The sequence below is a fragment of the Mustela lutreola genome, chromosome 17 (genome assembly GCF_030435805.1).
Source record: "Mustela lutreola isolate mMusLut2 chromosome 17, mMusLut2.pri, whole genome shotgun sequence".
Taxonomy (NCBI): domain Eukaryota; kingdom Metazoa; phylum Chordata; class Mammalia; order Carnivora; family Mustelidae; genus Mustela; species Mustela lutreola.
In genome coordinates, this window is record NC_081306.1 from 35349032 (window position 1) to 35361970 (window position 12939).

The following is a 12939-nucleotide window of genomic DNA, read 5'->3' on the forward strand; positions in this document are numbered from 1 at the left end:
CAAATAGGGGGCCTAACTGGCTGGGTAGGTGGAGTGTGCAACCCTTCATTTTAGGTTGGGAGCTCAAGCCCCACTCTGGGCACAGGGATTACTTAAAAAAAAAAAAAAAAATGGAATTCCATTAATCCAATAAACAGTATCCACCAGAAACAAACAGCACGTTTCACCATTGGCGGTGAAGTACCGAAGCTCCCCGATCTGCACACAAGGACAGAGCCCGCATCACTTCCGCGAGGCAGTCAACGGGTGGTCCCAGCAATAAGAGGGAAAGAAAACAAGGAAATGAAAGGCACGAAGGCTGGAGAGGAAGAGGCCAGGCTCAGCTCTGCCAGAGCTGCTTTCCAAGGAGCAAGTTCAGCACGACTGCTGTGCACAGGGCAGCAGCCAAAACCCAAGTGCATCTCGGCACACCAGTAACACATACGAGGTCAGAGTCCTCAGAGAGGCCATGAAAACTGCACTGGAAACAAAATGCTTGGGAAAGTGTCTAATATAATGCATGTAACATGGGATGTTCTCGTTCAGAAGACAACGTGCGGATGTCATGTATTCCCACACTGATTTACAAATTCACTGTAATCCTTATCATATTCCAGCAGAGTTTTTCACGTAAATGGACAAATGGATTCTGATGTATATAAGGATACGCAAGGACCAGAGTGAGCCAGGGAATCTTAGAGAAGAACCAATGGGAAGGCTGACTACCAGGTACGGACACGTCATAAAGCTGTACTACTGAAGACAAGGTGGCAGGGTAAAAAGACAGACAGAGAGAGGCAATGGAACTGAACACAGAATCCAGAAGCTGGACCGTCCAGGAACACCACTGGCGCGTGGTAAAGGCCCCGGGACACTCCACGGGAAAGGGCTGGTCTCTCAACAGATGGTGCTGTGCCAAATGCATGTTCAACAGAGAAAAAATAATCTTTCTGAGAATTTTAAGTGAGGTATAACTGAAACATAGCATTATTTTTTGGCATACAACATACGATTCAGTGTTTGCATATGTGGCAAGATGATCACCGGGGTAAATCCAGTTACCACCTGGGGGGGAAAGAGCCTAACACCCATGGCTTGTCACACCCAAACGTCAATCTGTAAAAGGTGAGACAATAAAGCAGTCAGAAGAGAATAGCTAACCATCTCCGTGACTTTGGGAGCCATAACTGTGGCGATTGAGGTCACCAAGGCTCAGGAGGTGCTGATGCAAAGGTAACAGAATCCGTAAGCTGGTCTGCGCTAACATTAAGAGCCGTTACTCGTCAACGGACACAATCAAGAGAGAAGCAGCAAACCACAGATGGGAGATGTGGCAGTATGCATCTCCCACGAGAGAGTCGTGGTCAGAATATGGAGAGAACTCCCCGAGAGAAGGGCATATAGCTCTAAACCCCCACACGGGGAGGGCCCACCTCACTGAGCACCAGCAGACCCAAACAACAGTGGGGCACCCCCGCAGCCCACCAGAGCTCTACCGAAGCCAGAGTCACGACATTCTGGCACAGACCCGGGGCGCCCACAGGGCGGGTGTCCACAAAACAGCCTGCAGCCCTGGTGACGCTGAGCCCACATGGTGGACATCTTCTGCCAGTCAGCACCACAGCCTGGCATGCCTGACACAAAGGAAGCCCCTAGGAGGACCTCCGACCACCTGTCTGCTCCCCAGCCAGGACCTCGACCCAGCCCTCCCACCACCACGACCACCACCAGGGCCACCCCCTCACTCAGGGAATCTTTCAAGGGTGGGACGTCATCACTACCAAACCACGCACTCTAATCCCCCGGGTGGTAAGACAGCCGGGGCCTGCATCCTCCTCTCAGAAACCAGTGCAATGTGGAATTCGGGCTAGGGAGCAGTTAGGATATAGATAAGAGAGTTAAGGGAAGTGTCTGCTTTCATTTGTTTTTTTAATTTCTTGCTAAAAAGTTAGCTTTTACTGCTGAGGTTCTATAAATAACAAAATTCTATAACCATATTGTGGAATATTAGGGGCACACTGGAAATAGCTCATTTCAAATAGGAAAATGGTTTGTGCTCACCCAGTTCTGGAAGCCAATTTTCAATTGCTTAAAATAGTCATGGTATTTTACCAAGGTGATTACACTCTCAGCTATCAGTAACAATTAAACCCTGAGACGGGAGCCGCTTAATAAGGTCTCAAAATAAAGCCACACGCTCCAAGCACTGTAAGCGGAAATGTCAAGCACACAAACAGGGCCCACAACGGGACCCGGGCGCACAGAGCCCAGCCAGCAGGCCTGCAGTCGGCCTGGCGCTGAGCTGCGGCGGCAGCAGGGGGCCACACACACCACCCTGCCGGGGGGGAACGGGTAGGGGAGGGCGAGGGGGGGTCTCTCCTCAGCAAGGACAGGGGAAGACCAAAGACCCCACAATATCAGGCCTAAGAACAGACACCATGGAGGCACCCTGAGGAGGATGCACCTGAACAGGAGCAGGCCAGGCTGGGGTGGGACAGACATGCTGCAAGCCCACGGGGTCACTGCGATCATGGCCACACAGTGGGCATGCCCCTGGCATGCAGCAGGCCGGCCGCACCCCGCCCACACAGACAGGCCTGATGAACGACTTCATCATCCCCCTGGCTGGCCAGACGGGTCCCTGCGAGCCGGACCCAGGGCTGCGCGGGAGATTGCTATCGACCCATCGGGAACGTGCCTTCGAGCAACAGTCAGTCTAAGCCATCAGTCAGTGCCAGGCAATCAATAGCCACTCTTTCCCGAACTCAGCAAGGCCCATGAGTGCTAGGGGTCAGGGCGAGGACGGAATGAGGCCAGGAAGGGCCATTGGGTTCCAACCTGCTGAGACAGAGAAAATGGAAATTTCATGCCTTGGGACCCGGACAGTCACCTTGCAGGACAGAAAATGCCCAAGAAGACAGCCAGGCCAAAACCTCACAAAGGTGGGGGCAAAGTCTGGGCATAGAGGGCCACGGGGTCCACAGCTGGGGGTCACAGCTGCCAGCTCCAGTCATGAGGCACTGGTTTGACGGGGCTCTCCCACAGGGATTCTAACTCGGCCAACAGAGAGGGCTCGCAGCTGCTGGCCCCCCTGGTGTGGTGATCCGAGGATATGGAGGCATGGCCACTACAAGGACAGGAAGGTTCTTCCCATACCCGCCCATGGCCAACGGGCAGATCTTTCCAGAGGGACTCATTTAGCATGAACACAGGACCCACGGGCCCTGTGTGCAGCAACCGCTTCTCTGCTCTCGAGTCCCTTCCGGTCACCTTCAACACACACAATGAGCACACCTGCTTGACCCATGGGAAATCTGTGAGTGGACATACTTCATAGAAGGGGTGCTGACTTCTCCCAGAATTGGGCAATTCCTGCGGCACACAGCAGCTGGGGCCGGCAGGGGCTGCCCCTTCTGGGTGGCACACCCACCCCATCTTCCGGTCGACCCTATCCCATTGCGCAGGACCACTCCCCACATCTGTGCTCCCCACCGGCCTTGAAGGCACCTAAGTCTCCAAGACTTGGCGTCCACAGCATAAACCATCCGTAACTGCGCAGGTGGTAGGCCACGATATGCCATGGTCACCTGGCAAGATGGGGACATTTCTGCAGATGGAACTAAGTTCAGGTACCCTGAAACAAAAGGATTAGGTTGCCTTGGCCCCAAACTAAGCCACAAAAGCTGGGAGAAGCAAAGAGTTTTGCTGGTGTGGGCAGGAAAGCCACAGAGATATGCACTGTGGCCTCGACCCCCCAGGGCCTCAGGGCCCTCAGGGAAAGTGTGAGAAAGAACGTGAGCAGGCGGCAGCAGCAAGGACAGCCAGCACGGATGGGACCCCTATGGTCCTGCAACGCCCAGCCAACCTGTTGCAAACTCTCCCCAACAGCCTCTGCACCAGCACCCCACAAGGCTGGGGCTGCCACCCGATGCGGTCTGCTAGGACCTGGGACCCTAGGTCCTACGAAGCAGCCAGGCCCGCCCAGAACTGTGAGATAGCACCCTCGTGCCATGTCCACTGCTACCCATGGTCATCGACCCATCGGGAACCACCGCAGCAAGAGAAAACCAGCAAAAACGCAGGCTTGGCATATGGAAGAACTGTGCTGGCCCATGTCCCCACACCCCACGCCTGGACACCAGCTCGGAGCTGCCACCCCAGAAATGCCCCTGGGCTACCACCGCCAGGATGGTGAGGAACTACCTGTCCCCAGCTCCCAGGGGCCACTGATGCCAGGCTCCACAGTCGCAGCCAAAGGAACAAAAGCTCACAGCCACCCAAAACCTGGGCATCGTCGTGAGTCGGGGCCTTTGTAACAACAAAACCTGGAAGCCATGAAAACACCACGTGACGCCCGGGCATACGTCTGTTGCGTGCCCACTTCATGGAGTCCTGCTCAGCAGCAAAATGGGACCACACACTGATACGGGCACAAACTGGGCAGATCAGGAAGATCCAGAGTGGAAAAGCCAGTCTCCCAATGGCCACATGCCAGACGATTCCATGTTTACCATGCTGTTGAAAGGATAACACTTTAGGGACAGAGGATGGATGAGTGGCCGCTGTGCCCAGGCCATTGTGGGGCAAGTGAGATGAGTGTGACTGGGCATGTGTGAGGCCATGCAGCGACTTGCCAGCGGCGGCGATGCCAAGCCACACGTGATAAGAAGACAGATATACACAAGCGTGTGCCCGTATCAGTTCGTGGAACCATGTCATAGAAAGGAAGCACCAAGGAAGTGGTGAAGGGTGTAAGGAAACCTGTGTGCTATCTTTGCCTTCCTGTGATGTGTAACTATCTCAAAACAAAAAGCTGGGAATACGAAAAGTCATCAACAGGGCTAACAAGACGGCAGGTGTCGGGGTTGGGGGGAACAGGGATGACCCACACGTGTGGGTTGGAGATGGACACGTCCATGTGAACCCATCCAGTTCACGGGAGCTCGGGAAAAGACCCAGGGCAGCATTCCTGGGTACGCGCACACACGAGTTAGGACATGCACATGTGCATGCATGCACAGATAGGCTTCCTGGCTCTGTGAGCTGATAGGGCCTCAAAGAACCAGCAAACCCATGCCCACTCGGATCCTGACGCTGCCCTTCAGGGCAGCAGGTAGGGTGCTGGAGGGGTGGCTGGTGCATGGCTGGGCAGGAGATGCTCGGGATGCGCCCAGGGACCCTGCAGCACAAAAAATGAAGAAGTACAAGGGCTCCACCCCCACGTGGAGGCTCGACTGGAAGAGCCCCCGGCTGCCGGGGCCATAAAACCAGGTAGCACTGGACTAAAACCAAAACCTACAGTCGATATTCATGGCCCATCTGCTATAAATAAATGACTGAATTACTGACACAACGGGAAGGAGAGTCGAATCTCACGTACAAGAATTTGGAATGGGAGCTACTCTGCACGGGGACCGTGTTCCCAAGTCCACCATTCGGACGGACACACCCTGATAGACACAGCTCGGCCACATAAGCGAGCCTGTCCACACAGCTAAGTCACGGCTGGTGCCCTGCCCCCAGGCAAGGAGGATGAAAGCCGCTGCCTTGCGACTGCCGAGGTACCACTGCAGGACATCTGAGCCACACTCAAGGCATGAGAGTCATCCAAGCCGAGGAGTCGGAGGAACCGTTACAGCCTGAGGCGCCAAGGAGAAGTGACCGCTCAGTCCCGCTGGGATCCCAGGACAGAGCAAGGGCGAAGGGTTAGCTAAGGGAACAGGAGGAAAGCGCGGACGTCAGTTAGTGATGCCGGTCAGGCCTGGTTCGTGACCAGTAATGACCGCACCACACTGACGTGAGGGGTCTGTACAAGGGAGATGGAAGGCATCAGACCGCGTGAGGACTCTCTGAGCTAGCCTTACCTTTTTTCTATCAATCGCAAACTGTTCTAGAAAATGAAGTTTATTAAACACAAAAGCAGTAGCTGTTTGAAAGCAAACAAGACCTTATCACTGCGTCCCAGGAGAAGAGCAGCCACCAGGCTGGGCAGGGTACCGTCCCCAGCTGGATGCTATCCAGGACAGACCTCGCAGGGAGGACAGCCCCAGAAGCCCAGGGCATCCTACAGATCCAGCCGAGAGAGCTCCCACGAGGCCGGACAGACAGCCCTGGAGACGGAGCACCACATACCCACGCATAAGCACATGGCGGCGGTCCCAGGATCCCCACTAAGACTCCTGACCAGCCACAGCATCCTGCGGCCCCCCTTCCAAGCAGAACTGTAGTTCTTAGGCTGCCACACACTTGGGGGATGGGAGGGGAGCTGCATCCCCCATGAGCAGAGGGCACGCCCTGTATCTGTGGCTCGTATTTTTAAGTCTATGATGTATCCTACAAGTAAAGTCGGTTGCTTCTGACCACGCCCACCCCAGCCCCTGGCCTGACAACCACCAATCTGTTCCCGGTATCCATGAATTCAGCGTGTTCAGATCCCAATGTGAAATCATGCAGTATTTGTGCTTCTCTGACTTGTTTCACTTGGCGCAATTCCCTCCAGGTCCCCCCCATGTTGTCACAAATGGCGGGACTTCCTTCTTTTTCATAGTGAAGCGATATTCCATTGTGTGCCGATGCCACGTCTTCTCTGCCAGCTCCCCTGCAGCCAGGCACCTGGGCTGCTGTGAATGCGGGGGAGCACACACCTGTTCCACACGCTGGCTCCGCTGCCCGCGGGGAAACACCAGAGTGCGCTTGCCCGATGGCGCGGTGGTCCCAGGTTTCCATTCCTCAGGGCCCTCCAACCCATTTCCTCCTTCGTGGTTTTCACATGCCTCACGAGCACTGTCCACACGGGAGCCAGTCAGGCTGGCCCATGAGGCTCCTTTAGCACACCACAGCCCTGCTTGCTCTGTGGATGGCAAAACGGGGACCCAGACGGACTAAGCACATTCTCCAAGGGAGCTTCCCACGCTGGGGATTGCAGCCTGGCCTCACTCCCACATACAGAACATCAGGTCTAGGCGTCCCTCACCCCAGCCACAGGAAGCCCCTCTGTCTGAGCCGAGGACGCGCCCTCCGGGCAGGCATGCCATCCACCTCTTGTTCCCTCTGCCCTCCACGGTCTGGACCGATGCCGGCAGCACGGGCTGCCCCTTCATGCCCATGCCCCCAAATCCTGCACGAGACTCTCACAAACTGACTCTCTGGCCCCAGCTCCGCCACGGCTTCAGCTCCAACAACTTCCACCACACGGGGCATGAGCGTGGGGCTCAGTCGGTTGGGCGGTCAGCTCGATCTCAGCTCAGTTCATGATCTCAGGGTCATGAGAGAGAGCCTCCTGTCAGGCTCCATGCCCAGCTGGGAGTCTGCTTGGGAGCCTCTCTCCTTCTGCCCTTACCCGCCACCCCCTGCATACAAGCACACTCTTTCTCTCTAAAAAAAAATGTAAAAAAAGGAAAACTTCCATCACAATTAGCAAACGTGTGTCACTGCTTCCTGTCCCGTGAGACTGTAAGTGCTGGAAGGGCCATGAACCCACCCACGCGCAGAGATGAGCTGGTGGCACACAGTACACACTGGAGAAGGAAGGGAAAAAGAAGTGGCGGCACCAGGAGGCGGCTCCGTAACCCTGACCGTCACCCACCACAAGCACCCAAGCCTAAGGACCGTGTCCTCACCTTTGCCAGAAGGCTGCCAAGATCCAGGACATGGCGCATGAGGGGACGCTGCATGACTCTCCTGCAGAGACCACCCGCAGAGCCAGGATGTCGGGGGCAGCCCCAGGGACCTCTATGCAAAGGCTGGCCGAGCATGACCTGGGAAGCCCCCTGGACCCAGGGCCCTGAGTAATGTCAAGGCTCTGAGTGACAACATGGCATGACAAGGAATGTGCTGGAGAAGCCATGAAATGGCAGGCTTTTTGTAGCTGAAATAGGACTGTCCCCTCCAAGCTTCATAAGCAGGAGGTCCCAGAGGCTGAGAGCATGAGGCATAACTCCTGGCGTCCCCCAGGTAGACCGTCTCTCCCTGGCATGGCCTACAAGGCCCACACAGTGTGGAGTTTGGGGCAGCGGGAAGGTGTCTTTGGCCAACAGGCTGGACAGCCCACATCCGTGCCTGGAGAATGTCTAGGGCCAGATTCAGGCTTTCTCGCCCCTGTCTCCTGAAACTTCAGCAACCAAGGGAATGTTTAAGTAACACGCTGCCTGCAGACTCCGTCCAGCTAGATATCAGAAGCTTGTCAGGCACAGGAGGATTAGAGAGAGCCCTGTCTCCACCCATAAGGCTGGGAGCAAGAATATTCAGCCCAGGGTATCTGGCCCCAGAGACCGTTCTCATTCCAAACCATGGGCCACAGGCCAGCCCCCACTTACCCTGTGCTCACAGGTCCCTGAAGGAAGGGAAAGCTGCCCTCGCCCACAGCCTAGGGCAAGGTAGACCCTGCCTGCGGACCGGGTCAGCACAGCCCCAGCCCTGGCCCTCACCGGAGCACTAGGTGGTGGGATGGCCTTCCAGAAGGGGGCCCACACCTGGGCCCTCTGAGTCCCAAAGGAACCAGCAGGGTTTGCTGAAGTCTGCTGGGATTCAAGAACCTGAGAGCATCCCAGGATAAAAGGCCAGTTTGAGGAAGCCACCATGACTCTCTGCTTTGGATGCAGGGAAGTGGACGCTCTTCTGTGGGAGAACACAGGCAGCTCCACACAAGCCTGACCAGTCAGACCACATAAACCACTGTGGTTAACGGTGCCCTTCCCTTGGTAGCGATCTGGACAACCATTCAAGTCTGGGGACCAGGTGCTCTAGCTAGACGTGGCAGGAACAGGCTGGCGGCTGCAGGCCGGGATAGCAGGCCTCCCGAGCAGGGCCAGCCCGGGCACCCCTGCCACACCCCGTACCTTCGTCAGCAGCAGGACCCGCTTCTGGAGTCTCCGCGCCAAGGCCTCCTGCGTCTCCCGCTTCTTCCTCTCCTCCAGCAGCTGGCTGCTGACCTGGCGGACCTCCTCCTGGAGCTGCTGCCGAGCCTTCTCCAGCCCGCGGGCGCTGCATGAGAAAGGCGAGAGGGCAGAGCAGTGAGACCTGGCCCGCGGGACACCACCCCAGCCACGGGCCCCCCGGGACCAGGACACGCTCGTCACGCTGGTCCCAAAATAGAGCTGCACGTGCAAGCGGCACGCTGCCATTTCCTCACTGGTGAATAGCTACTTAGAGCTTTTCAGGAGTTTCTGGATTTCAAAGAGACACCCAGGGTGATCCCAGAACACGCAGGCGGCGGGGGGGAGGGGGAGCTCAACCCCACACACAATGGGGAAAATTGTCGGCAACACAGCGCTCGGGGAGAAAGCACTTCTGAATGAGCTAAATTAGCAGCAAGCACTTCCATCCGGATCCCAGCAGCCAGATGTGCAGCCGTTGGGGTGAGGGAGCCCCCTCTGCCCAAGCTGGGCCCATTTCCCCACGCAGCCCGGCCGGACGCCAACAGGGGTGAGGACACCCCAGGGAACCGGGGCACCGGGGTGGCTGCTCGACAGGCCACAATCCCGGCACACCGACCTTCCCTGTGGGCCCCAACTAGGCCAGCCCCCTCGGAACCGACCCTTCAGAAGACCACGGGTGGCCCCATTCAGGACCCCACAGTCCTGACGGCCCATGAGCTAACACCCAACCCCCTGGCATGGCCACAAAGCATCTCCAGAGCCTTGTCTTTGCCTCTCTTTCCTCCAAAATGCCCTTAGTGCCCCTGTCCTGCCAGGGACCACTCTCTACTTCTGACGTGCTCTCAACAGCTGCCAGTGCCCAGCACGCACAGGAAGAAGAATCCTTGAGTCCCGAGACCACACAGCCTCACTAGTCTACACCCGGGGTGGCCGTCCCCAAGGCCTGATGGAGGGGAGGATGACCAGGGCAGCCCCCTAGGAAGCGAGATCTGTGGAGAGGGGTTGGGAAGGGAGGTGTCCTGGGAAAGGACCCTCACTGAGGAGCCAACCTCTCCGTGCAGGGAAGGTGCCTCTTTCCACAGGAAATCCTTACCATCTCAAGAGCCCCGGGGAAGCAGAACATACATCTGGACTATGCCATGGGGGCTGCGGGGCATTCACAGGAGCGACGCCGGGGAGACAGGAGCACGTCAGGCTCGGGCTGAGGGCCGCGGAGGGCACCTACAGGCTCAGCCACATCCAGCCTCCGACTGCAGCCTTTCAGCTTTGATCACTCAACTTGGAGAAAACCTTCATCTATGGGGACAACAGACAATGCCCGTTTCTTCTCTCCCACACATGAGCACAGAGTTTTGTTTTTCAATATAGAAGTGAAGGGGACACACGCAGAGAGGAGAGAGTGGACCATGGACCACGGACCGGGCCCCTCACTCTCACCTCCCTTCGGCCATCCCAGAGTCTCACACCCAGGTGTGACCCAGCTGCACGCCTGACCAACCGCTCCCGCCCCTCCAGGTGCTCCAAGATCAGATACATAAGAACAGGCACACAGAGCCACTTGAAACAGTCCTATTAAGAGGCTATTTTGAGTTCTAACTCCATCTAAACTCTTCAGAGGCCAACCTGATAATCAAGCACTGTGACCTCGACCCCAGAATCACTGAACTCAGATAGGCAGCTCACGAGGGCTTGGAATCCATGTTCCAACACGGGCGACTGAATTCGACCAGCCCCATTCCCTCACTCATGCATGCCAAGGCGAGACCACAGACAGCATTCCATCGATCCGAGCCACTCAGAAGCTGCCCTGACCACCAGCTCGGTGGGGAAAGCCTGGGGGAAGTCTGCCAAGCCCCGTGCCCCATAAAGTGGCAGCACAATGCCCTCATAGCCATGTGCGGGTCAGATGGGAGACCACCCCAAGAGCAGGTAGCAACTGGGCGGGGGCAAGCTGGGGCACAGGATGCCTGTGTCTTCGTCTCCTGGCTGCCAGCTCACCATGTAAGCCCTTAAAGCACAAGCAGGCCTCAGCCCCCCGGTGTCTGACTGGAGCCCAGCCCAGTCCTGACATGTCACAGGAACAAGCATGTTAACTCAGAAGCAGCACCCCCGTGCATCTGGCAGCCCCCACGGAAAGGTCACTGGGCCTTTCAGAGCGTTGGGGCTGAGCTCAGGTGAGCAAAGCCCTTGGGCCCAGTTAGAAAGAACACCTGCTTCTCCCAGTGGTGAGATGCTTTCCAGGAAAGCAGGAAGGGAAGGAGTAACACCAGAGGACACGTGACCCTGCAGGGCAGGCACGGGACAGGCACCATGCCCGCAGCTGTGGGATGAGCTCCACCCTCAGGGCTGTTGGCCCTGCGTCCCCAGGACTGCCGAGGCCTGACACTTGGTCGGTGCTCAACTGTCCCAAAGCCGGAGGGAAGGTAAGATTCCCCCCTGAGGGCAGCACAAGGGACGCCACTGAACACTCTGTGGCAGGGCCCAGCACCATCGGCAGCTAGAGGTACTCAGCCACTCACCCAGCAGTGACAGGCTCCAGCGACAAGCTCTGTGGGTCCTGTGCAAACCCGGGGAATGAGAAACACAGGCCTGACCTCATGGGTCAGCAGGCTGATGGGGCACAGAAACTGCATGGCTCACGTGAACCAAGAGAACATGACACGAAGGGTCCTTGTTGCTACCTGTCAAGCCACAGCCAAGATGGAAGGAGAGAGCCGTGACGTCACAGAGCAGCCCCTACAGAAAGCAGTCAGTTCCTGGGGCCGTGGGCACCGCTGGACCAGTGAGTCAGACCTCTACAAGGCCCTGCTGGGACAGCCTCCCCCCAGCCCCACCCCCTCACAAAACAGGGCCGGTGCACACCACTCAGCCACCACCACGGGCACAAGATGGTCGAGAGGCAGACACACAGGTATGACTGGCACATGAGAGGACATCCGGAGGGGGGTGAGGGGGCATCCAGGGCACGGGTCTGTCACGTAGGAAAGGAGCAGGGGAGGGTGACCCCAATGTGGGCAAGGACGGGGCTTAAGGCAAAGGGTGTTAGAGAAGAGGAGCAAGTGAGAGACAGGAAGTGTAGACCACCACCCCACCCCACCCCCGTGTAGATGCCCACCCGGCTGCAAAGGAAAGCAAAGCACGGGCCGAGGATAATGAGCCAGGTCTGTATACAAACTCTGCGGAGACAGAGGAACGGCTGGCAGCACACTCAGGGGGCTGGCCCCACGAGAGGGATTCTGGCCGGCCCCCACGACAGAAGGGGAGGAACAGCGAGGCCCTCAGGAACTAAGAAAGCCCAGCCTCCCACAGGAGCACGGTTTTCCGTTTCCATGAATCCGGCTAAAGTGCCCCAAAAGAGTTGTTCAAACTACCAGCCGACAGATGGCCCTGCCCTCTCCCCTACATACCGAGGGGCAGAAAGAGGCTCCACATATGCGCCGAGCCCAGGGCCCTGACCCATGACACCAGCGCCTGGATGGCCAACTCTTCCCGCCGGGATGCCTTCTCTGGTAAACCTCAGCCTTTCTTGGGAAGCGGAGGAGAGAAAACTCATAAAACATTAAACTGCTAGTTCCAAGAGTAAGCTGAACTCTGGGGTCACTGGCATTTCCGCAAGCCTTTGGGAGTCCAAAACAAAGTGCTTAGTGCTTGAAGGCGAAGTCGGCATGCCTATCGATCAATGCCTTTTTGAGCGGGTGTCTGCTGCGGGAGACAAGGTCTGAGCTTCGGAGAACCATCTTTGTACTGCGGCCCCTTAGCGTCCGCCTCCTCAGCAAAGTCCCGGTCGGAGAACACCCACTTTCAGGGAACAGAGGACACAGCTTACTCTGAAGCAGCAGGAGACATTTTAATGACCTTCCTGGAGACGCGGCAGAAGCAGGCTCTGGCCCCGTGTGACCTCCACACCTGCCCCCCCACCCCCCACAGCTGTCTGTGTCCTCCCAGGAAGAACATCAGCCTCCCCGCGTGTGCAGAAAGCCCAAGGACCGGCCACCACCTCTGGGAAGGACCTGGACAGGGCGCTGCAGTATTGCAAGAAGGGCGGTCATCCCCTGGTGGAGCTCTGCTCCGTGTGCGGGGCCCG

The 12939-nt window shown here is 57.3% G+C and overlaps 1 protein-coding gene across 4 annotated transcripts in view; it reads right to left on the reverse strand.

Moving 5' to 3' along the window:
- The window catches only part of MAD1L1 (mitotic arrest deficient 1 like 1), a 311419-nt gene that overhangs the window by 179289 nt on the left and 119191 nt on the right, over nt 1-12939 (reverse strand). For all 4 annotated transcript variants that reach the window (XM_059155782.1, XM_059155781.1, XM_059155784.1 and 1 more), the window contains one exon: nt 8817-8961. In XM_059155782.1, coding sequence (XP_059011765.1) covers nt 8817-8961 — 145 coding nt within the window. The remainder of the gene's footprint in view (nt 1-8816; nt 8962-12939) is intronic.